Source organism: Harpia harpyja, chromosome W, assembly GCF_026419915.1.
Source record: "Harpia harpyja isolate bHarHar1 chromosome W, bHarHar1 primary haplotype, whole genome shotgun sequence".
NCBI classification, from domain to species: domain Eukaryota; kingdom Metazoa; phylum Chordata; class Aves; order Accipitriformes; family Accipitridae; genus Harpia; species Harpia harpyja.
Genome location: NC_068968.1, coordinates 7619674 through 7643421, shown reverse-complemented (window position 1 = coordinate 7643421; position 23748 = coordinate 7619674). Strand labels below are relative to the sequence as shown.

The 23748-nt window shown below is 45.3% G+C and overlaps 2 protein-coding genes across 2 annotated transcripts in view; one reads left to right on the top strand and one right to left on the bottom strand.

The window, feature by feature from the left end:
• LOC128136077 (small conductance calcium-activated potassium channel protein 2-like) overlaps positions 1 to 23748 on the bottom strand; it is a 367528-nt gene that overhangs the window by 162205 nt on the left and 181575 nt on the right. The gene's annotated exons all lie outside the window — the stretch shown is intronic.
• Positions 2572 to 4143, top strand: LOC128136078 (uncharacterized; the record flags this gene model as incomplete). Its single annotated transcript, XM_052775180.1, has 1 exon — positions 2572 to 4143. A coding segment is annotated over exon 1 (1557 nt), but the record flags the coding sequence as incomplete, so codon positions are not given.

Sequence of the window (23748 nt, the reverse complement as noted above, 5' to 3'; positions counted from 1 at the left end):
ACCTGCAATACATTGATGACATCATCGTATGGGGCAACACAGCAGAAGAAGTCTTTGAGAAAGGGAAGAAAATAATCCAAATCCTTCTGAAAGCCGGTTTTGCCATAAAAGAAAGTAAGGTAAAGGGACCTGCACAGGAGATCCAGTTTTTAAGAATAAAATGGCAAGATGGACGTCATCAGATCCCAATGGACGTGATTAACAAAATAGCAGCTATGTCTCCACCTACTAATAAAAAGGAAACACGGCCTTCTTAGGTGTCGTGGGTTTTTGGAGAATGCATATTCCAAATTACAGTCTGATTGTAAGCCCTCTCTATCAAGTGACCTAGAAGAAGAATGATTTTAAATGGGGCCCTGAGCAACAACAAGCCTTTGAACAAATTAAATGGGAGATTGTTCATGCAGTAGCCCTTGAGCCAGTCCAGGCAGGACAAGATGTTAAAAATGTGCTCTACACTGCAGCCGGGGAGAATGGCCCTACCTGAAGCCTCTGGCAGAAAGCACCTGGGGAGACCCGAGGCCGACCCCTGGGGTTTTGGAGTCAGGGATACAGAGGATCCGAGGCCCACTATACTCCAACTGAAAAAGAGATATTGGCAGCATATGAAGGAGTTCGAGCTGCCTCAGAAGTGGTTGGTACTGAAACACAGCTCCTCTTAGCACCCCGACTGCCAGTGCTGGGCTGGATGGTCAAAGGGAAAGTCTCCTCTACACATCATGCAACTGATGCCATGTGGAGTAAGTGGGCCGTGCTGATCACACAACGAGCTCGTATAGGAAACCCGTCACCCAGGAATTTTGGAAGTGATCACGGACTGGCCAGAAGGCAAAGATTTTGGAATGTTGCCAGGGGAGGAGGTGACACGTGCTGAAGAGGCCCCACTGTATAATGAACTGTTAGAAAATGAGAGGCAATATGCCCTGTTCACTGACGGATCCTTTCACATTGTGGGAAAGCATCGGAGGTGGAAGGCTGCTGTATGGAGTCCTACACGACAAGTCGCAGAAACTGCTGAAGGAGAAGGTGAATCGAGTCAATTTGCAGAGGTGAAAGCCATCCAGCTAGCGTTAGACATTGCTGAAAGAGAGAAGTGGCCAGTGCTCTAGCTCTGTACCGACTCATGGATGGTGGCAAATGCCCTGTGGGGGTGGCTACAGCAATGGAAGCAGAGCAACTGGCAGCGCAGAGGTAAACACATTTGGGCTGCTGCACTGTGGCAAGATATTGCGTCCCAGCTAGAGAATCTGGTTGTAAAAGTACGTCATGTAGATACTCATGTACCCAAGAGTCGGGCCACTGAAGAACATCAAAATAACCAACAGGTGGATCAGGCTGCCAAGACTGAAGTGTCTCAGGTGGACCTGGACTGGCAACATAAGGGTGAACTATTGTAGGAGTCGGTCAGAAAATCAGCATTGTCTCAACATTGTCATCAGGAACATGAACAGTACGTTACCTGACAACGTCCTGCTTGGAGCGCAGTGGCCGATCCCAAGAACGGAACACATGGTACAAGGCTCCTGGAAGGTACCTGGCTGGAGCCGTTAGAGATAACCGCATAGCTACTGTCAAAAAGGATGGATTGCAACTGTTACCATAACATCGATGAAAAAATCATGAACTTTAGACGAACTTTGCTTCATTACAATACCAAAACACACCTCCTGGTTGAAGGCTACCCGCCTCCAAGACTTACCACGCCTTGGACACTGACCCTGCGCCTGCGTGATAGCCTCGCTCGAGAAGGGCGGAGACTCCTGAGGCAGAGGTGGAGCAAGGTGTGTTACTAAGCATAAAAGATGACTTCTGAACAACGGAAATTTGAAGCTTCCCCACCAAGGACCACGACGATCGACGACGCAGCATTAGCTGGACCCGGGACCATTAGGACGTCTTGAGATCAGCGGTGGTAGCTATAACTTCTCTTTCTCCTCTCTAAACTTAACTTTACTTTTCTCCTTTCTTTCACCCATCTCTAACTATCGCGTGCCTCTTCACAGGCAATACAATAAAGTTTTACTGTGTGATTATTGCTATCCCCTTTGGTGTTGATCACCTTAATTTTGCACTTTCGAGATCGTAGCAAACGAACCATCACGAGTCCACCGAGTGGACTGTGACATTAAACTGGCGTCACGGACAGGATCCTGAGAGACAGAGGGGTGCAGGATTTGTGTGGTTTGTAACAGGGGAAGAACATTTCGTTCCAGCCGCACCTGGCCCTACACCTGAAAGGGTGAGAGGTGTCCAGAAAGCAAGGGGGGCGATTTGGGATTCCCGCACACACCTCAGTGTATTTCACCCCAAACTCGAATTGAGGGCTCTGTCTATCAGGATCAAGTGCAAGGATCTCTTAGTGCAAAAGGGGGAACTGTCCTCATTAGATGAGGTTGACTACCAGGGGAAGTTGAAGGGACAAGCAGAGAAAGTCTGCACTTGTGAGCAACTAAGTTTTGACTCCCCGAAGTGAGATTTTGGTCCATTCAGCCACTCGGGGAAGAGGAGGGCGATGCAGCAGTGGTTGTGTGTGTGGTGTAACTAAGTTTGACCTCCCCGAAGTGAGTTTGGCCCTTTGCAACAAAAATGACTGAAAAGAATGGTTATCAAAACTCTCCATCAGTAAAAAATCTTGACTCGTTTTATGCACTCTTGGCAAAGTATGGAGCTCGACCCTCCCCACCTGGGGAAGAGTGGGCTCGAGACAATTGGGCAAATTTACAGAGTGTAACAGACCGAGTGATTTCTATACATAATGAGGCTAGATCACGGTCAGGCAAAGGCAAAGTGATAATCTGTGCAGTTCTTGGAGCCAGCCTTGTCGCAGCAATTGAAGACCGCTATAAGCAGCGTAGCCAGGAAAAACAAATCATAGAATCCCTTGAAAATTTGGTACAACTTTTGCAGAAAACAACCTCCAATCTGGAAGAGCAGGTAGCAGAGAAAGAGAGAGTAATTAGCTTGTACAAACAGCAAGCAGAGGAAAAGGAGGAAGAAAATCGCTGTCTAAAAGATGCCTTGAAAGAAGAACTTTCAAAGTCTGCTGAATCATTGAATGAGATGGAAAAGGTAGGTATTCGGCAAATAAGTCAGGTATACCCCCAAAAGGAACTAGAGGAAGCAAGGAAATGCTTCAGGGAAAACCCCCAAGTGAGGCCTTTGATTAAAGCAGAATATGCTTATATAAATGATGAGGATAATGACCCACATATTACAACTAAAGAGATACCAATTCCCACTGAATTGGCCAAAATGAAAAGAGAATATGGGCGCCTTCCCAAAGAATCCGAAACAGAGTATGTGTGGCATGTATCTTTAACTGGAGGGGACCAAATTCAGTTAAATGAAAGGGAAGCTAGTGGTTACTGGGGCCACGGTGTCTTTTTAACAACAGGGGATAGACGTGCCCCATGGTCCCTAACCCAGCGGGCTGCCTATTGGGCCGGAGGGCTGAACCCCTTAGACAGGGGAGATCCCCTAGCAATCACAGGCACAGTTGATCAATTGCTAGAAAGTGTGAACAAAGCAGCCTGCCTGCAGATGATACATGAAAGGAAGTTAGTTCCCGGATGTGAATCCCCAATGATGTTGCCGGTGAATCCTGAAATCATGACTCCTTTGATAAGGGGACTCCCAGAATCACTCAAATCTACCGGGATTGTTCTCCAAAGGACCACAGGGTCTTTAGACGCTGTAGAAAAGTTGGAGAGCTTTATTAAAGGCAAAAGAGATGAAATTGATGTTGGCACAGATTCACCTTTCAATTATAGCTCGTCTCCTTCCCACTCAAAACATAAAAGGATGTGGACATGGGGAGATGTAGCACAGGAATTGATAGATTATAGCAGAAATTATGGTCCTGTGAGAACTTTGGAGGAGAAATCTAAAGGAATCCGTCAAGTAGGAGCTAAAGATCTACCCCTATCTGTTAGTAAAACTGTAACTGCTCTCACTGACCCCGCCACTGTTGCTGACTACTCCTACTCTAAAACTGGGGGAGGAGGAAGACAGCCCCTGACTCGACAACAATGGTGGGCTTTGGGAATTAAAAAGGGAGTTCCCAGAGATGTGATGGATGGTTTACCCCTTAATAAACTGAGAAAACTGATATCAAAGTGGTATGGTCCGAAACAACACCTACAGCACTTAGGGTCAAATAGAGAAATCTCTCCTGTCATGCCCACAGCCCCCCCGCGGAGAGCACAGGCGACGGGGAAAGTCAGCAGGGAAACTAGAACCTCCGTTCCTTAGTAGTGGGTGGGGGAACGGAGGATGGATTTATATCCGACAGCTCACTAAAACTAACAGAGGAGATTTATTGATTACAGCTATTGTAGGTCCTAAGTGTGCACCCGTAACCTTTTTAATTGACACCAGTGCACAGATCTCCGCCCTGACTGAGGAAGATGCACAAAGGTGTGGGGTGATTCCCTCTAAGTGAAACATTTGTGTCTTGAATGCTTTAGGGTCAACAGAAGTTATGAAGGTTGTTCCGGTAAAGCTGATGCTGCCGGGAGAGGAAGGCACGATCACTATTGACATGGTGGTTGGGAACATTCCGACTAACCTGTTAGGAATAGATGCCCTTAAAGGAAGGGGGTGGGAGGATTCAGAAGGATTGTTGTGGACTTTCGGGACACCGCAGCTGAACATCAGGCTACTTCAAACTGCACCCCCTCTGCCATTTAGCAAAGTAACTAGTGTTAAACAATATCCCCTCCCCCTGGGAGCAAAGGAAGGTATCGAACCAGTCATGCAGGAGATGCGGGGAACAAGGAGTGGTGATAAATACCCATTCTCCTTTTAACTCGCCGGTATGGCCGGTGAAAAAACCTAATGGGAAGTGGAGGCTCACAGTAGATTTTCAAAGACTGAATGCTAACACAGGGCCTCTAACTGCCGCAGTCCCTAATATGGCTGAACTGGTAATAACAATTCAGGAGAAAGCTCATCCGATCATGGCAACCATAGATGTTAAAGATATGTTTTTCATGATACCTTTGCGACCAGAAGACAGAGATTGCTTTGCTTTTACTTGGGAGGGACAACAATTTACCTTTACCCAGCTGCCTCAGGGATACAAACATTCCCCTACACTAGCTCACCACGCTTTGGCCCAAGAACTGGAGAAAATACCAAAAGCCGATGGCATAGCTGTCTATCAGTATATTGATGATATTCTCATGGGTGGAGATAAAGAAAAGGAGGTAGGGGCAACCCAACAGAACATAATCTCTCATTTGGAGAACTTGGGTTTGCAAATTCCCCCAGAAAAGATCCAAAAACCCTCACAAGAAGTAAAGTTTTTGGGAATTTGGTGGAAAGGGGGAATGACATGTATCCCACCAGACACCCTCACTTCCCTAGATCAGATTAAAATGCCTGAATCAAAAAAGGATTTGCAGCATGCTTTAGGGTTATTGGTATTCTGGAGAAAACATAGCCCAGACTTTTCTATCATTGCCAGACCTCTTTACGATTTACTGAGAAAAGGGGCCAAATGGGAATGGACTGCTTCTCAGGAAGAAGCAATGAAATTGCTAATTTTTGAAGCAACAGCTCATCAGGCTCTTGGCCCTATCCACCCTACAGACCCTTTTCAAGTAGAATGGGGGTTTGCCACAACAGGATTGTCAGTACACATTTGGCAACGTGGTCCTGAGGGTCCAACCCGTCCTGTAGGATTTTACTCCCGCGGCTTTAAGGATGCTGAGAAGAGATATACTGCCTGGGAGAAAGGTTTGTTTGTGGTTAGCATGGCTCTCACAGAAGTGGAGAAAATTACACATCAGCAACCAATCGTGCTAAGAGGCCCATTCAAAGTTATAAAAGCAGTCACTAACGGGACCCCCCCTCCTGACGGGGTGGCCCAGAGAGCCTCGGTACAAAAGTGGTATGCCCAGATTGAACACTATTGTAACCTTTTCTCAGTGACTGAAGGAGCTTTAAAAAACTTAGCTATCCAAGAAACAGGAAGCCTGGACGGCAGCCAAGACAAACCTATCTCAGTTATTCGGGTAGCCCCTCCTTTCTCCCACGATCAGTCAGTGAATGCTTGGTTTACCGACGCTTCTGCAAAGCGAGAAGGAAAAGTGTGGAAATACTGGGCAGTAGCCCTCCACACTACTACTAATGAACAGATAATAACAGAGGGAGAAAGGAGTGCCCAGGTAGGAGAATTAATTGCAGTATGGAGTGTTTTCAAGCATGAAGCACAAACTGCTTCCCCTGTCCACATATATACCGATTCCTATGCAGTGTTTAAAGGATGTACTGAATGGCTCCCTTTCTGGGAGCAAAATGAATGGGAGGTTAACAGAATTCCAGTGTGGCAAAAGGACAAGTGGCAAGAAATCCTGAGCATTGCTAGCCAAGGGAACTTTGCTGTGGGATGGGTAGCTTCTCATCAAGTAGATGGGGGCTCAGCAGGAGAATGGAACAGCAAATCTGATGAATTAGCAAGACTAGCTCCTGTACAAAAGGACCAGATCACAGAAGATTGGGATCGTTTGCTAGAATGGTTGCATATAAAACGTAAACATACGGGAGCTAAAGATCTGTATCATGAAGCCCTTGCCCGAGGTTGGCCTGTCACTAGGGAAATGTGTAAAACCTGCATATCAGCCTGTGAACAGTGCCGTACACGGCTCGAAAGACACCCCTTAGAGGATGACCCTCTGCATTTAAGAGAGGGTAAAGGCTTGTGGGATGCTTGGCAGGTAGATTATATAGGCCCCTTTAAGAGATCAGGAGGAAAATGCTTTGTGCTGGTAGGAGTGGAAATAACATCAGGGCTAGTCCAAGCCGAAGCTTTTAACAAAGCTACGGGAGAAAAAACTGTGAAAGCACTGCGTGAGTGGTTTGGAACTTTTCCAAACCCACAAGAAATACAATCTGACAATGGCTCCCACTTCACCGCCAAAATCGTACAGGATTGGGCACGAAGTGAAGGGATTAAATGGGTCTTCCACACTCCATACTATCCCCAGGCAAATGGAATTGTAGAGAGAACAAATGGTCTCTTAAAATGACTCTTGAAACCACAGGAGGGAAATTGGGATGCCCGCCTATGGGAAGCTGTCAAAGGTGTAAATGACAGATGGGGGGTAAATGGATGCCCCAAAATTACTGCCTTTTGCCCAAAGGCTCCCTCTCTAGTTCCCTCATTAAAGGGACCAGATGATTCTAAGAATCCAGCACATTTCCCTGGACAACCTGTCCTGGTAGAACTTCCCACCGTAGGAAGTGTGCCACTGGTACTAAAAACCCCACTGAATGCATACTCATGGGTAGCGTCTGATGCCCTAGGGAAGGAGCATCGGATAAATACTCGCTGGATAATTCCATCATTTTAATTTTCTGTATAGTATTAATCTCTTTTGCCTCAGAGAGGCAAGTTTTGTTTTTTGTTTTACAAAAGAACTCCGAGGGACGCCAAGAACAGCATGAAGTATGAATCACTTAATTAGATTGGTAGTACTTTTTTGTATCTATCTCACCACTAATCTGTAGCCAAAGGAATACAGAATGGCCATGGTTCCAAGCTATTGTCCAGTATACTTGGAGTATGGGACAGTATCCCAAAGACCATCTCCGAAACTTAGCCACTGTAGTAATGCATGATTCTGAAGCATACCACCCACTTGAGTGGGGGGAAAGGGACAAAAAAGACTGGGTCCGTGTCCTGACTGGAATGATTGGAGAAAAAATCCAAGTGGGATGCAGAGAGGTGGAAGGATCTCTTCATGAGAAAGCCTCTTCAATTACCATCTCTGGAAATCTATTGGACCCTAGTTCCAACATCACTGCGAAACACTGTCCTACTACAGAATGGGGATGTAACAAACAGGATTCTCTCATTACATGTTGCCGTCAAAAGAATGTCGGTAACTACTCCCTAGACCCAGGTACCAATAATGTTGAAATCACCAAATCCTGTATTAAGGAACAAGGAGATTGTTGGTACAATTTCACTTTGACCAAACCAGTCTATGTGGTGTGCGATTGGCGATCTAATCCACCGACAGGAGGGCTATCAGGCCTAACATTTAAATTCAAAATGAATGCTGTAACTAGGCCTCTAGTGATGCTTGTTGCAGTAGTCACGCACGATGGCATAGATACCCTCTTCCCGCTAACTGACAAAGATGAAGTTATACCCTCTTTTACGGTGGTACAAGGAAATAACATCACAATAAGATGTAGACTGATCACTGAATCTCACATTGAATCCACAAACAGTTATGAAATTGGACCATATGGCCCTATTTTGTTGTGTAAAAATCAAAACCTAGACTGTTGGTTAAATTTGACTGCTGTATAATACTCTTATAAAGTTATGTGTGGTAAAAATAATACTAAATACTGGGGAGGATTTAAAATAGATGATGTAATACCTACTACCCAACCAATTGTCGTGCTTAGCCCAAAAATCTTTGAAATTGGACCATATGTGATCAGAAATACGGGCCTACAACAAATGTTGTTTGACCTGGCCTGGTCTCTCAAACGAGTTGAATTGTCGATGCAGAACAATGTTTCAGACATTCAGCCAGCTTGCTCACCTTTCCTAAAGACTTCTTACGAGGGATGGACAACCTGGCGGCAAAAACGAACTCTTCCCATGAGAAGAACACAGAGAGACCTAACCGGTGTTTTGGGAACAGGATTGGGAGTTTTAAATAGCATCGATTCGGAAGTAATAATGAACAAGTTGGCTACTTCAATTAGTGATTTGGCTAAATTACAACAGCCTTTGCAATCTTCGTTATTGGCTTTGGGGACTAACCAGTGGCTGTTGTCCAATATATTACCAAAATGGGAAAAGGTAAATATAAGGGACCACGAATTGATTACTGACACACTTGGGGTGATCCAAAATAATCTCTCTTTGGCTCTCAGTTGTATCCAGGCTCAAATATGGATGCAGTCGGTAGCCGCCTCAATTATAAGAGAAGGTGAAGAAGGTATTCTCCCCACTGAAATTCGGAAAATAATTTGGGACAGTGCCACTGATTTTGAGAAGGAACTCCAATCCTGGTGGAACCTGGTAAACTTTACTTATGATCCCGTTACAAATATAGCTACAACTTTTGTGCTTACTATATATAATGCTACCATATACCCAATTTATCCCGTTATTGCATTAGGGTTGAACCACAACGGAACTATACTCTATCCTTTTGAGCATAGAGTATGGGCCCGAAAGGAGAATGAAAAATGGCAAACTGTTAATTTGGAATCTTGCATTGTACGGGAACAACAAGGATTTGTTTGTGAAGGTAATGCAATTGAGGCACAAGATATTTGTTTAGATACTGAACAAAATATTTGCCATTTTGAGATTCATCCTAATGAAAACCCTGAAACAGTACTCATATATATCGGCAAAGGCTGTGTATGTTTGAGGACTGTTTGTGACTTTCTATCTGTAGACAAGGTAGTTGGAGAGACTAAAAATCATTCAAATTTCTGTGTTTGCAATTTTACTAAGATTGTCGGATGTGACTTTTCCTATTCGGCCCCGGTCATGTCTCACCAACTTTTGCAATTTAACTACATGTTGATTCATGAATTGCTACCTATACCCATCGGAATGAATCTCGCTTTGGTAAAACATTTATTACAACACAAGGATTTGGTTGAGATTTTGGAAAAAATTAGGGAAAACGGACAGAAAACCTTAATAACTGTTCATCACAATGTGAAAGAAATACACCGAGTTTTAGAAAGAGTGCAAAAGGATGCAGAACATAGATGGTGGGACACACTTTTCGGATGGTCGCCTACTGCTACAGGCATCCTGAACAAGTTGTGTCACCCCATCGTGGTTCTCTTGATATTGGTTTTGATCAGTTTGGCTTTGTCAGTGATATTATATGTCATAGCCTCGAGAATGATGAATCGGTTAACACGTTTGATGTCTGTATTGAACACATACAATATGCTTGATGTCCCATCCAATGTGGATATCCCCAAATCAATTGATGTTTTGAAACCTCATTAATTCTTCTTTTATATAAACAGCTTTGATTGTAATTGATATCATTGTAGTTGCCTTTCTATCCTCTCTCCTTCTCTCTCTCTCTTTTTCTTTTCCTTTTCTTCTTCCTCTTCTTTATCATGCTACCACCAAGCGGTCCTGACGTCCTGACGACCATGTTGAGCCACGGGGTGGTGTAGGAGTCGGTCAGAAAATCAGCATTGTCTCAACATTGTCATCAGGAACATGAACAGTACGTTACCTGACAACGTCCTGCTTGGAGCGCAGTGGCCGATCCCAAGAACGGAACGCACGGTACAAGGCTCCTGGAAGGTACCTGGCTGGAGTCGTTAGAGATAACCGCATAGCTACTGTCAAAAAGGATGGATTGCAACTGTTACCATAACATCGATGAAGAAATCATGAACTTTAGACGAACTTTGCTTCATTATAATACCAAAACACACCTCCTGGTCGAAGGCTACCCGCCTCCAAGACTTACCACGCCTCGGACACTGACCCTGCGCCTGCGTGATAGCCTCGCTCGAGAAGGGCGGAGACTCCTGAGGCAGAGGTGGAGCAAGGTGTGTTACTAAGCATAAAAGATGACTTCTGAACAACGGAAATTTGAAGCTTCCCCACCAAGGACCACGACGATCGACGACGCAGCATTAGCTGGACCCGGGACCGTTAGGACGTCTTGAGATCAGCGGTGGTAGCTATAACTTCTCTTTCTCCTCTCTAAACTTAACTTTACTTTTCTCCTTTCTTTCACCCATCTCTAACTATCGCGTGCCTCTTCACAGGCAATACAATAAAGTTTTACTGTGTGATTATTGCTATCCCCTTTGGTGTTGATCACCTTAATTTTGCACTTTCGAGATCGTAGCAAACGAACCATCACGAGTCCACCGAGTGGACCGTGACAGCTATTTATGGCTCAGTGGGCCCATGATACTTCAGGCCATCAGGGAAGAGATGCAACATATAGATGGGTTCGTGATCGAGGGGTGGACTTGACCATGGACACTATCGCACAGGTTATCCATGAATGTGAAACGTGTGCTGCAATTAAGCAAGCCAAGTGGTTAAAGCCCCTGTGGTATGGAGGGCAATGACTGAAATATAAATATGGGGAAGCCTGGCAGATTGACTATATCACTCCCAGAAACTCGTCAAGGCAAGCGCTATGTTCTTACAATGGTGGAAGCAACCACCGGGTGGCTGGAAACATATCCCATGCCCCATGCCACTCTCCAGAACACTATCCTGGGCCTTGAAAAGCAGGTCTTGTGGTGACACGACACCCCAGAAAGAATTGAGTCAGACAACGGGACTCATTTCCGAAGCAACCGCATAGACACCTGGGCCAAAGAACATGGCACTGAGTGGGTATATCACATCCCCTATCATGCACCAGCCTCCGGGAAAATTGAATGATACGATGGACTGCTGAAAACTACATTGAGAGCAATGGGGGGTGGGACTTTCAAATATTGGGATACACATTTAGCAAAAGCCACCTGGTTAGTTAATAATAGTGGATCTGCCGATCGGGGTGGCCCTGCACAGTCATAACTTTTACGTACTGTAGAAGGGGATAAAGTCCCTGTAGTGCACATAAAAAATATGTTAGGGAAGACAGTCTGGGTTACTCCCACCTGAGGCAAAGGTAAACCCATTCATGGGATTGCTTTTGCTCAAGGGCCAGGGTGCACTTGGTGGGTGATGCGAACAGATGGGGAAGTCTGATGTGTGCCTCAAGGGGATCTGATTTTAGGTGAGAATAGCCAGAATTTAACTGTATGATATTAGTTGCTATATAACCCTGCTACTGTATGTTATCATTACTATAATTTTAAGTCAAATTGCATTTTGGAAGTTTTCATGTCCAGCTGTCATGTTTTAACCCCAGTCAGAAACTAAGCACCATGCAGCTGCTTACTCACTTCCCCCTACCCAGTGGGATGGGGGAGTAAATCAGGAAAAGAAGTAAAACTCATGGGTTGAGATAAGAATGGTTTAATAGAACAGAAAAGAAGAAACTAATAATAATAATGATGACACTAATAAAATGACAACATAAAAATGAAAGGATTGGAATATACAAGTGATTGGCACAATGTAATTGCTCACGACACGCCCATCGACGCCCAGTTAGTCCCCGAGCAGCAATCCCCCCGCCCCCACTCCCGCCCGTTTATATACCAGATGTTACATCACATGTTATGGAATACCCCATTGGCCACTTTGGGTCAGCTGCCCTGGCTGTGTCTCCTCCCAACTTCTTGTGCCCCTCCAGCCTTCTTGCTGGCTGGGCATCAGAAGCTGAAAAATGCTTGACTTTAGACTAAACATTACTTAGCAACAACTGAAAACATCAGTGTTTTATCAACATTCTTCTCATCCATAGCTCAAAACATAGCACTGTACCAGCTACTAGGAAGACAATTAACTCTATCCCAGCTGAAACCAGGACATTATCCACCCCTTATTCCATACCATCTACATCATGCCCAGATCCTACATTTTCCAACTAATCACCACCACTTTCCTTGTCTTATATACATATAAATATACATATGTATATGGACACCCCCCCCGACACAAATAGCATTCCCTCAGTCTATGGGCCATCCCTCTAATGTGTCCATCAATTTTATTTAGTCCATGACTATGGGGCTCCATCTCTTGTAACAGTCCTTCAGGATAGGAGAGATGGTGTGAGGTGTTGGATTGTTGCATGTTGCCTCTGGAGCTTGCGGCTGGTACATTTGGTGCAACCCACACCCTTGGTCTGCAGGTTGAAGATGTTGATCTTGAGGAAATCGCTGGGCGCCAGTTCAAGTTCCATCACTGCTGCTCTTGGCTCGGTTTCAAGTCCATCCTTCAGTCATTTGGGTAATTCTTACCGTAATACCCTTGATATGGCATATAGACACTATAGATACAATGACATACATTGGCAGGTTATTTAGCAGTTAACATCATACAGCCCAATTCACTGGCTATTCTCTCCCAAAATCAAATCCCCTTGAGGCACACATTGAGCTTCCCCATCCTTCTGCATCATCCACCAAGTGCACCCAGGTCCTTGAGCAAAAGCAATCCTGTGGATGGGTTTGTCTCCGCTTGAGGCAGAACTAACCCAGACTGTCTTTCCTAACATACTCTTCATGCGCACTACAGGGACTTTATCTCCTTCTACAGTATGTGGAAGTCTTAGTTGAGTGCGGCCAGCCCGATTGGCAGATCCTCTAGTATTAACTAACCAGGTGGCTTTTGCTAAATTTGTATCCCAATGTTTGTAAGTCCCACCCCCCATTGCTCTCAATGTAGTTTTCAGCAGTCCATTGTATCGTTCGATTTTTCTGGAGGCTGGTGCATGATAGGGGATGTGATATACCCACTCAGTGCCATGTTCTTTGGCCCAGGTGTCTATGCGGTTGTTTCGGAAATGAGTCCTGTTGTCCGACTCGATTCTTTCTGGGGTGCCATGTCGCTGTAGAACTTGTTCATCAAGGCCCAGGATAGTGTTCCGGGCAGTGGCATGGGGTACGGCATATGTTTCCAGCCAGCCAGTGGTTGCTTCCACCACTTGAAGCACATGGCGCTTGACTTGGCAAGTTTGTGGGAGTGATATAGTCAATCTGCCAGGTCTCCCCATATTTATATTTCAGCCATCGCCCTCCATATGACAGGGGTTTTAGCCACTTGGCTTGCTTAATTGCAGCACATGTTTCACATTCATGGATAACCTGTGCGATAGTGTCCATGGTCAAGTCCACCCCTCGATCACGAGCCCATATACATGTTGCATCTCTTCCCTGATGGCCTGAAGTATCATGGGCCCACTGAGCCATAAATAGCTCACCCTTATGTTGCCAGTCCAGGTCCACCTGAGACACTTCAATCTTGGCAGCCTGATCCACCTGTTGGTTATTTTGATGTTCTTCAGTGGCCCGACTCTTGGGTACATGAGTATCTACATGACGTACTTTTACAACCAGATTCTCTAGCTGGGACGCAATATCTTGCCACAGTGCAGCAGCCCAAATGTGTTTACCTCTGCGCTGCCAGTTGCTCTGCTTCCATTGCTGTAGCCACCCCCACAGGGCATTTGCCACCATCCATGAGTCGGTACAGAGATAGAGCACTGGCCACTTCTCTCTTTCAGCAATGTCTAACACTAGCTGGATGGCTTTCACCTCTGCAAATTGACTCGATTCACCTTCTCCTTCAGCAGTTTCTGTGACTTGTCATATAGGACTCCATACAGCAGCCTTCCACCTCCGATGTTTTCCCACAATGCGACAGGACCCATCAGTGAACAGGGCATATTGCCTCTCATTTTCTGACAGTTTATTATACAGTGGGGCCTCTTCAGCATGCGTCACCTCCTCCTCTGGCAACATTCCAAAATCTTTGCCTTCTGGCCAGTCCGTGATCACTTCCAAAATTCCTGGGCAACTGGGGTTTCCTGTGTGAGCCCGCTGTGTGATCAGTGCAACCCACTTACTCCACATGGCATCAGTTGCATGATGTGTAGAGGAGACTTTCCCTTTGACCATCCAGCCCAGCACTGGCAGTCGGGGTGCTAAGAGGAGCTGTGTTTCAGTACCAACCACTTCTGAGGCAGCTCGAACTCCTTCATATGCTGCCAATATCTCTTTTTCAGTTGGAGTTGTATCCTCGACTCCAAAACCCCAGGGGTCGGCCTCAGGTCTCCCCAGGTGCTTTCTGCCAGAGGTTCCAGGTAGGGCCATTCTCCCCAGCTGCAGTATAGAGCACATTTTTAACATCTTGTCCTGCCCGGACTGGCTCAAGAGCTACTGCATGAACAATCTCCCGTTTAATTTCTTCAAAGGCTTGTTGTTGCTCAGGGCCCCATTTAAAATTGTTCTTCTTCTGGGTCACTTGATAGAGAGGGCTTACAATCAGACTGTAATTTGGAATATGCATTCTCCAATACCCCACAACACCTAAGAAAGCCTGTGTTTCCTTTTTATTAGTCAGAAGGGACATAGCTGCTATTTTGTTGATCACATCCATGGAGATCTGACGACACCTGTCTTGCCATTTTATTCTTAAAAACTGGATCTCCTGTGCAGGTCCCTTGACCTTACTTTCTTTTATGGCAAAACCAGCCTTCAAAAGGATTTGGATTATTTTCTTCCCTTTCTCAAAGACTTCTTCTGCTGTGTTGCCCCGTACAATGATGTCATCAATGTATTGCAGGTGTTCCAGAGCTTTACCTTTTTCCAGTGCAGTCTGGATCAGTCCATGGCAAATGGTGGGGCTCTGTTTCCACCCCTGGGGCAGTCGATTCCAGGTATACTGGACACCCCTCCAAGTGAAAGCAAACTGTGGCCTGCACTGATAGCATATGTCCATACATTTCGTGTGGTTTGTTCCAACTTTTATGCTTTTAATATTTTGTACCTTCTATGAAAACTCGTTTGCTGCTAGATGGGTTTATAAGTGAGATTTGATAAATGATCATATATTAACATTATTGTTGAAACAATAGACAAAGGGTAGACGGGGAGATAATTACAAAAGTGTAGTCAAGTGATTAACTAGTAATTATTCATAAGTTTTGCAGTTCTTCGCTCTTATGACTAGATGATCCTGTACGCTAGATGAGAACAATGTTGAAACTGACCACATGTGATTGAAACTACGTTAAGCTTCAAGATCAAAGAACAAGGACAAGAACAAGGACTTCAGGGACAGCCAACAAGAACTTCAAATGGGTCGGTGGTCGCAAAAGCAGCCCTTCGACTCAAATGGATCCTTCATTGCACATGATCGGATGTAGGCAGTACTATGATAATCAGTTACAATCATTTTTATGTATGTGTATACTAATCTGATTAATATGCAATTAGTTATTCTATATAAGCTGTTTGTGCTAAAGCTGTGGTATGCACGCTAGGTGGATCTATCCCCTGTGCATCCAGCGCTGCAATAAAGAATGCCTGCTTTCTAAAACTCCAAAACGAGTCTCAGAGAGTTTCTTTGACCAGCTTTTCGGTATCAGCACTCTGCTGCCAAAGGGATTGAGAAAAACACATTAGCAATGTTAATTGTGGCATACCACTTGGCTGCCTTTGATTCCAGTTCGTATTGAAGTTCTAACATATCCGGCACAGCAGCACTCAGTGGTGGCATGACTTCATTCAGCCCATGATAGCCTACTGTTAGTCTCCACTCCCCATTAGATTTCCACACAGGCTGTATGGGATTGTTAAAGGGTGAGCAAATCTTGCTGATAAGTTCTTGGCTTTCCAATCAGCAAATCAGCTTATGGATGGGGATCCGGGAGTCTCGGTTGGTGCGATATTACCACCGGTGCACCGTCGTGGTAGCAATTGGCACTCCTTGTTCTTCAAACCTCAGCAACCCCACAATCGAAGGGTCCTCAGAGAGACCGGGCAAGGTCAACAGCTGTTCAGTTTCCTCCGTCTCCAATGCAGCTATACCAAAGTCCCAATGGTACCCTTTTGGGTCCTTGAAATACCCCCTCCTGAGGTAGTCTCTGCCAAGGATGCACGGGGCCTCTGGGCCAGTCACAGTGGGGTGTTTATGCCACTCATTCCCAGTTAGACTCACTTCAGCTTCCAATACAGTTAGCTCTTGGGATCCTGTTGACGCGGAAGTCACGGACACTGCACACAATCAATATGATCAAGCAGATGCCACTTTATTGCCAAGATAGCTCGGTTTATATATTCATTCTAGTTACTGTTCACGCATAAGCAAATTAGAGATTGGTTAGCATGAGCTGTCCACGCGCCTAGTTACACCTAGTGATTGGTTATAACAACACTGCACACGCGCATAAACATAAGGCATAATTGGTTGTATTAACTAAAACATGCGAAACTTGTCTCAGGCTAATTGGTCAAGATAAGCTGTGGAATTGAGGTTCTTTGTGCCAAGTTCCCTTTATCGTGGAATGCGCACCTGTGTTCTAATTGGCATCTTTCTTTTTTTGTCTTCTTGTTTATTCTGTTCAAGGCCTTCTAAAGGCGTCTGCAATGCTCTTACTACCGTTAGCTAAATATGTGTCCACAAGCAAAGCGTCCTTGAAGCCTGCTGCCTAGAAAACATCCTTGGCTCACAAATTGATCAACTCCATCGAGTCTGGATTGTTCACTGTGTGCCCATTACTTTCCAAGTATCCCACAGGATCCCCCTGTCACACCAGAGATACAGATGGGTCCTGCCCCTTTATAACTTGATGGCATTAGGGTACATCATTGTGCACCAGTGTCCACCAAAGCCTTATATTCCTGTGGGTCTAACGTGCCAGGCCATCGAATCCACACTGTCCAGTAGACCCGGTTGTCCCTTTCCTCCACCTGGCTGGAGGCAGGGCCCCTTTAATCCTGGTCAGAGTATCCATTACTCACTTTTCGCAAACGTGAATCAGAAGTCCCTTCAAGAGGATCAGAAATAAGATCAGCCCTTCTACTCTGTGTGGGGGACTGCTCACGGGAAACTGGACTGGCATTTTTCCAAGAGGAAATCTTTTCTGATTGCTTTTTCTCGCAACTCATGTACCCGTGCATCTAGGACTGAGGTAGGTTCTCCATCCCACTTCCTCATGTCCTCTCCATGGTCACGCAGGTAAAACCACAGGTTAGCCCGTCGTGTGTACTTTCTCTCTCCTCTCTCTTGGGCAGAGGAATGCTTACTCCTAACAGCTGCGATACAGGCCTGTACAGGTGGGGAGAAGAACATATCCACTTTGAATTGCTGGAACTCCCAGGACAATTCCTCTACAGCCGAGACACAGGCCCGTAGGGAGGAAGAGAGACTTCCTTCGTATTGCCGGAGTTGGACAGCCAATTCATCCACCGTTTGTCCATTGCCTTCTTTCCAGGACATTACTGCCAATGAGTTGGCATAGGTCGGTGGTGCACTTCGTAGAAACTTCTGCCACATGGGTTGTGTGCATTGGACTTCATCTGGACCTGTGGGTGACTGCCCATTTTCTGGATCATTATAAATCACCTCCAGCACAGCTAATTCCCTCAGGTACTGGATACCTCTCTCCATGGTGGTCCACTTGCCTTGGTGACATGTAACTTCATCCTTGAAGGGGTATCTTTCTTTCACACCCGACAGAAGCCACCTCCAGAGGCTGAGGACTTGTGTTTTTCTCCCAATCGCCTTGTCAATGCCCCCTTCCCTAGACAGGGTTCCCACCTGCTTGGCTTCCCTACCCTCTAATTCCAAACTACTGGCCCCATTATCTCAGCATCAGAGCAGCCAGGTAACAATGTACTCACCTGGGTGGTGGACAAAATCTTTTCGCATGTCGCACAGCTCAGGGATAGAGATCGGGTGATTATTTCAGGTTCTGCCTCTTCCTCCTGTTCTCGTGATGACCCTGGTTCACTTTCATCTCTCACTAAGCGAACTGATTTCTTTGTGTGTTTCTTCTTCTGTACAGGGGCGACTGATACTGGCACAGGTTGGTTCTCTGGTTTAGCTGCAGTGCCTGTCGCCGGGACTGGGGTAGCCACGGTGCCTGTTGCTCTGTTTTCCCTCTCTTCCCCCTGAGGGTGCTGCCTAATATCAAGCAGTGTTTGGTAGATACTGGCCAGGGCCCAGCACAGTGCAGTGAGTTGTACGTCTTTGGAATAGCCACAGCATTTTTCTTTAAAATATTCTACCACTTCATGAGGGTTCTGTAGTTGTTCGGGAGTGAAGTTTCAAGCCACTGGAGGTGAGAACTTCTCTAGATACTGTCACAACCAAGACTGGACAGACCAGGGAGTCGTGTTTAATTCGAAATTCCCTCGGGCTAAATTAAGGTGAAACAACACCAAATGATCAGTTAAAGATTTTATTCATGACAGAAGCAAACTGAACTGGGGAGGCGTGGTAGTAGGTGGCAGGGTTTCTCACAACAGGAATTGGCGTAAGACTACTTCTGTAAACTGTGTAACCATATACATCAATTCAGGGAATAAGGAGATCCCTCCTGTCGAGTCACGAGGTTCAGAGCAGACCCCCTTGCTTTCCAGACTCCTCCTCAGAGAAGGGTCTAGGGGCGTCTGGATCCACTCTTAGTTCCAGACTTGGTCAACGGTTTATGTCTTGAAACGGATGAGGTGTAGGGATTGTGGAAAAGGGAAAGAGAGAAGACAGAGAGAGAAAAAGGAAGAGAGAAAGATTTCACCGGTCCTGGGTCCAGCGTTGGTTCAGTCAGCCGAGGGGTCCAGTCAGCTGAGGGGTCCAGTTCCGGTGGGCTTACACACCCGGGGCTTCAGTTTGTGTCCTTTTATCATCCTTGCCCCTCCTTCGGGTGGGCACCCGAACTCCTCAGGTTAATGATCAATTTGTGAGCCTTTGGGCTTGGGGGTTTTTTGTGGAGTAACTTCTCCTTCCCTGCAGACATGGCCATTGTTTGATCTTTGTATCAGAACAGCTTATCAGAACAGGGAGCTGGGCACCCTCCAGCACGCCCTCCCCCTCCTGTTGCTGATGTCTGAGCTGATGGGCTTTTCACCTTGGTTCCTTGCTGTGCAGGGTTTGTCTTTAAGCAGAACTTGCCCCACCACAATGTTTGAGACATTAACTCTTTCAGTCTCTCAGAGATACCTGCCCATATCCTCCCACATGCCATGCCACCCTTGAACTCCCAGCCTTGGGGCAGATCTCTGGGTGGTATTCTTAAAAAACCGTTTTTGTAGCTACAAACAAGACCTAAAACATATTCAGAAGACATAGCACTAACAGGATGCTGGCTTGTGCATCCCAAGGATATTCAAAATTCTCAAAAGCTGTTGTAATTAGCCGGAAGGAGAGAAGGGAGGTGAACGAATAGGGGGAAGCATCCCCCCCGACTTCCCCATGGATTGGGTGCGATTACCAATAAATTCCGATAGAAGGCACCCGACGTATGGAAATGATATCACTGCTGCAGATACCAGCTTAACCTCATGACCAGTGATGTAATCATTACATAAGTCGACATTGCCCAGTATAGCAAAATGATAATCCTGATCCCTCTCCCAGAGGTGATAAACGTAACCGCAGGGAATACATAGAGCATATAAGAATTTACACAATGCCACTGTGTGAACAAATGAACCAACATTGTGACTAGCATCTATTTATCTAATATAAGAAATGCGTATAACAAATTTGTTTTAACACCCTCTGGCCAGATTTGTCATTATCTCAACCCTTCATGCCCCACGTTGGGCACCAAAAAAGGACTGTCGTGGTTTCAGCCCAGCTGGTATCAAAGGATCACGCAGCCGCTCGCTCACTCCTCCCCGCCCCCCTCCGGTGGGATAGGGAGGAGAATCAGAAAGCAGAAAAGTAAAAAAAAAATGGAACCTCGTGGGTTGAGATAAGGACAATTTACTGGGACAACACAAAAAAAAGAAGTTACAGCAACAACAACGGTACTAATAAAAGAATATACAAAAAGAGTGATGCACAGTGCAACTGTTCACCACCCAGAACCTGACACTCCGCCACTTCCCCCACTGAAAGCCGAAGAGCTCCCCCCCAGCCCGCTCCCCATTTATATCCTGAGCATGATGTCACATGGTATGGAATAGCTCCTTGGCTAGTTCAGGTCAGCTGTCCGGGCTGTGCCCCCTCCCAGGTTCCTGTGAAAATTAACTCTATCCCAGCTGAACCCAGGACAGACATCAAAACAGATCTGGAGCTTAGAAACACTGCTTAAGAATCAAGCTCTGGAGATGACGTTTTTCCAGTGCTTAATGCTAAATACATTGGTATTCAAAGCACACTTTCCACACCCTCTCTGACAGACATTCCCTACATGAAAAGGGGTTTGAGATAATACACACTAGCCAAACCATAACATATTACATAGGGGAAAGAAACAGCCATAGAGTAGTATTATAGGCAGTATTGTGGCTTTCAGCCATGGAGCAAATGAACACAAACCATGAAAGAAAGTAGCTATTCTCACATGAGCTATTAAAACATACTCCAAATGACTCACGTGGTCCAAGCAGTGTGAAAAAATTTTAGTGCTGTATTTGCAAGATGATCAGTATTAAAACTACACTTTTTTCTTCACATTTAGACCACATTCTCTTATTAGAAAAAACTTGCAAATGGTTCACCTACAATTAAGATCCATTTCTGGATGGCATCAACACTCACTGAGGCAGCATTTCAGAGTAGATCTGATATGTTTTGTCATGTGAATTAAAGTAACCTGCTTAACAACCTTTGATCAGGATCTGTGCTTGAGTAGTGGGTTCAGCCCTATGTACTGTAGTGACCACAGTGCTATGACATTAAGATCAAAGTGCAGTATTAGAAGTAGTTTAATAATTGATTTATATATTTCATTTAAAAGACTGAAACAAGAAAATATTGCTGTCTTGCTACAGTTTTAGTCAGTAAGACAAAACTCTTCCCCAAAAATTTCAGTCCCAAAAAAATGTAATGTTTCCTTCTAGTATGACGTGCGGAAACAGACTCTACAATCAGTGAGATTGTAAAGTAGGTATGTTTATTCAGCGCTGGGCAGCATGGGGGGTAGTCCCACCAAAGTCGTGCATGCCTGACACAGCAACTTACTTCAAATTTAAACAGTCAAGTGTTACATATACATAAGATTTTCTAATACGCCTATACATATGCATGACCTATCCCCGCTTCATATTAAAATTAGTTCCAAGAAGTCATTTCCCTAAGTAAGTCCCTTCTAACTGAGCCTGCGCAATGCCTCCTTGTGGTGGTCGTAAAGATGAAGGCTGTATGTCTTCCTCGCGATGAACTCTTTACCTCTTGCTTCTGCACAGGTGCAGTCGTCCTTTGGCTTCTGTTCAAACTGTGTGGCCAATCTTGGCTAGTTCTTGAGGTCGACTCCTGCTTCTCATCAGGAACTATCTCTTGCTTCAGTTGGTTACAACAACATATACATTAATCATTGTCCCTCATCCCTTTGAATTATGTTTATTGCCATTGAAACTTTATTATAATTTAGATAATCATTAAACAGCTTCTACCCAAATCCATTCTTTACCATAATCATTAAAACCCTTACCTATATCTAAAATAAGTAACCATGCTGATATATTTCTCCTAAAATTTCTAGCCCCCCATCTCAAGTATCCCTTGCTTTAGTGAAACCAACTGAACAAAATAGGGACACTGGTGATCAAGACAGTGTCACTGCAGTGAACACTTACGTAAAAATCAGAAATGCAGATTCTTCTCAATCTTCTGTTTGAGATGTCATGAGCTTGTATCATCCACCTCTCAGGAAAACATCCCAAAACCAATACAGTATTGTGGGTAGATACGTTATCAGTAGCTCCCCTTAACACTGCTACTGAGAACACTGTGGCGACTGAATTAAGTGCTCAAGCTCTCTGTGCAAGATTCCCTTTATTTCACTAAAAGATCAAACTTATATATGTTTCAACAAAGATCTAGAAAGAACTAACGGCATACAGCCAATACTACTAACACAGGAGGGCATATCTGGCTCAGCTGGGATGTTTGCCAGTCCTCAGAACAGTTAAAGATAAAAACATTCCATACACATACTCGTGACTGTCTTCAGCCACATCTTCCCAGGCCTACACAAGGCCGTCCTCCAACCTGACCTCATAAAACTAGTTCTTCAAAGGCATGGCAAACATGCAGCACAACAAATTCTAATGTTCACTCTTGAAAACAAATGCCAGGTGTTCCGAGCTGCTCCCACATCTCCCCCTTTTTTGTTTAGGAACAGCAGATTCACGAGGAAGGCAGCGAGGACTCTAGCTTCGAACCGACGCAATCCTCGTACTGCTCCTCCGATGATTCTGATTGCTGCAAACACACAAATGATTAATAAACCTCCAACAGCAATACAAATTCAGATACACAGATTAAACCTTCAAACCATGTTTTTGGATTTAACCATTTAACACTATTAGACAATTCTTTGAAAAACATTTTGTTGTGCTAATTTTGTGTATTTCCCATTTGATCTTGTAATATCTGTGCAAGATCTTAGATCTCTCCTGCAATATTAATAGCAAATGCACCTTGTAAATGCCCCTTCACCTAATTCCAATCTCATACACTTTCATTCCTTTGTAAAGGAGTTACACAGAGCCCTTGTTTTTGAAATTCCTAATTACAATGTAATTTCATTCTATTTTGTAACGCACTTTGTCTATCTCTATGTGATGGGTTGATCCTGGCTGGACACCAGGCGCCCACCATAGCTATTCTATCACTCTCTCCTCCTCAGCTGGACAGGGGAACGGGAAATGAGGTTTGCGGTCAGTTCATCGCACGTTATCTCTGTCGCTTCATCCTCCTCAGTGGCAGCACTCATCACACTCTTCCCCTGTGCCAGCATGGGATTTCTCCCATGGGAGACAGTCCTCCACGAAGATCTTCAGCATGGGTCCTTTCTGCGGCGTGCAGTCCTTCAGGAGCACACTGCTCCAGCGTGGGTCCCCCACGGGGTCATAGGTCCTGCCAGAAAACCCGCTCCATGGGCTTCTCTCTCCACAGATCTGCAGGTCCTGCCAGGAGCCTGCTCCAGCGCAGGATTCCCATGGGGTCACAGCCTCCTTCGGGCATCCATCTGCTCTGGCGTGGGGTCCTTCCCAGGCTGCAGGTGGATATCTGCTCCACCATAGACCTCCATGGACCACAGGGGAACAACCCGTCTCACCATGGTCTTCACCACGGGCTGCAGGGGAATCTCTGCTCCGGCGCCTTGAGCATCTCCTCCCCCTCCTTCTTCACTG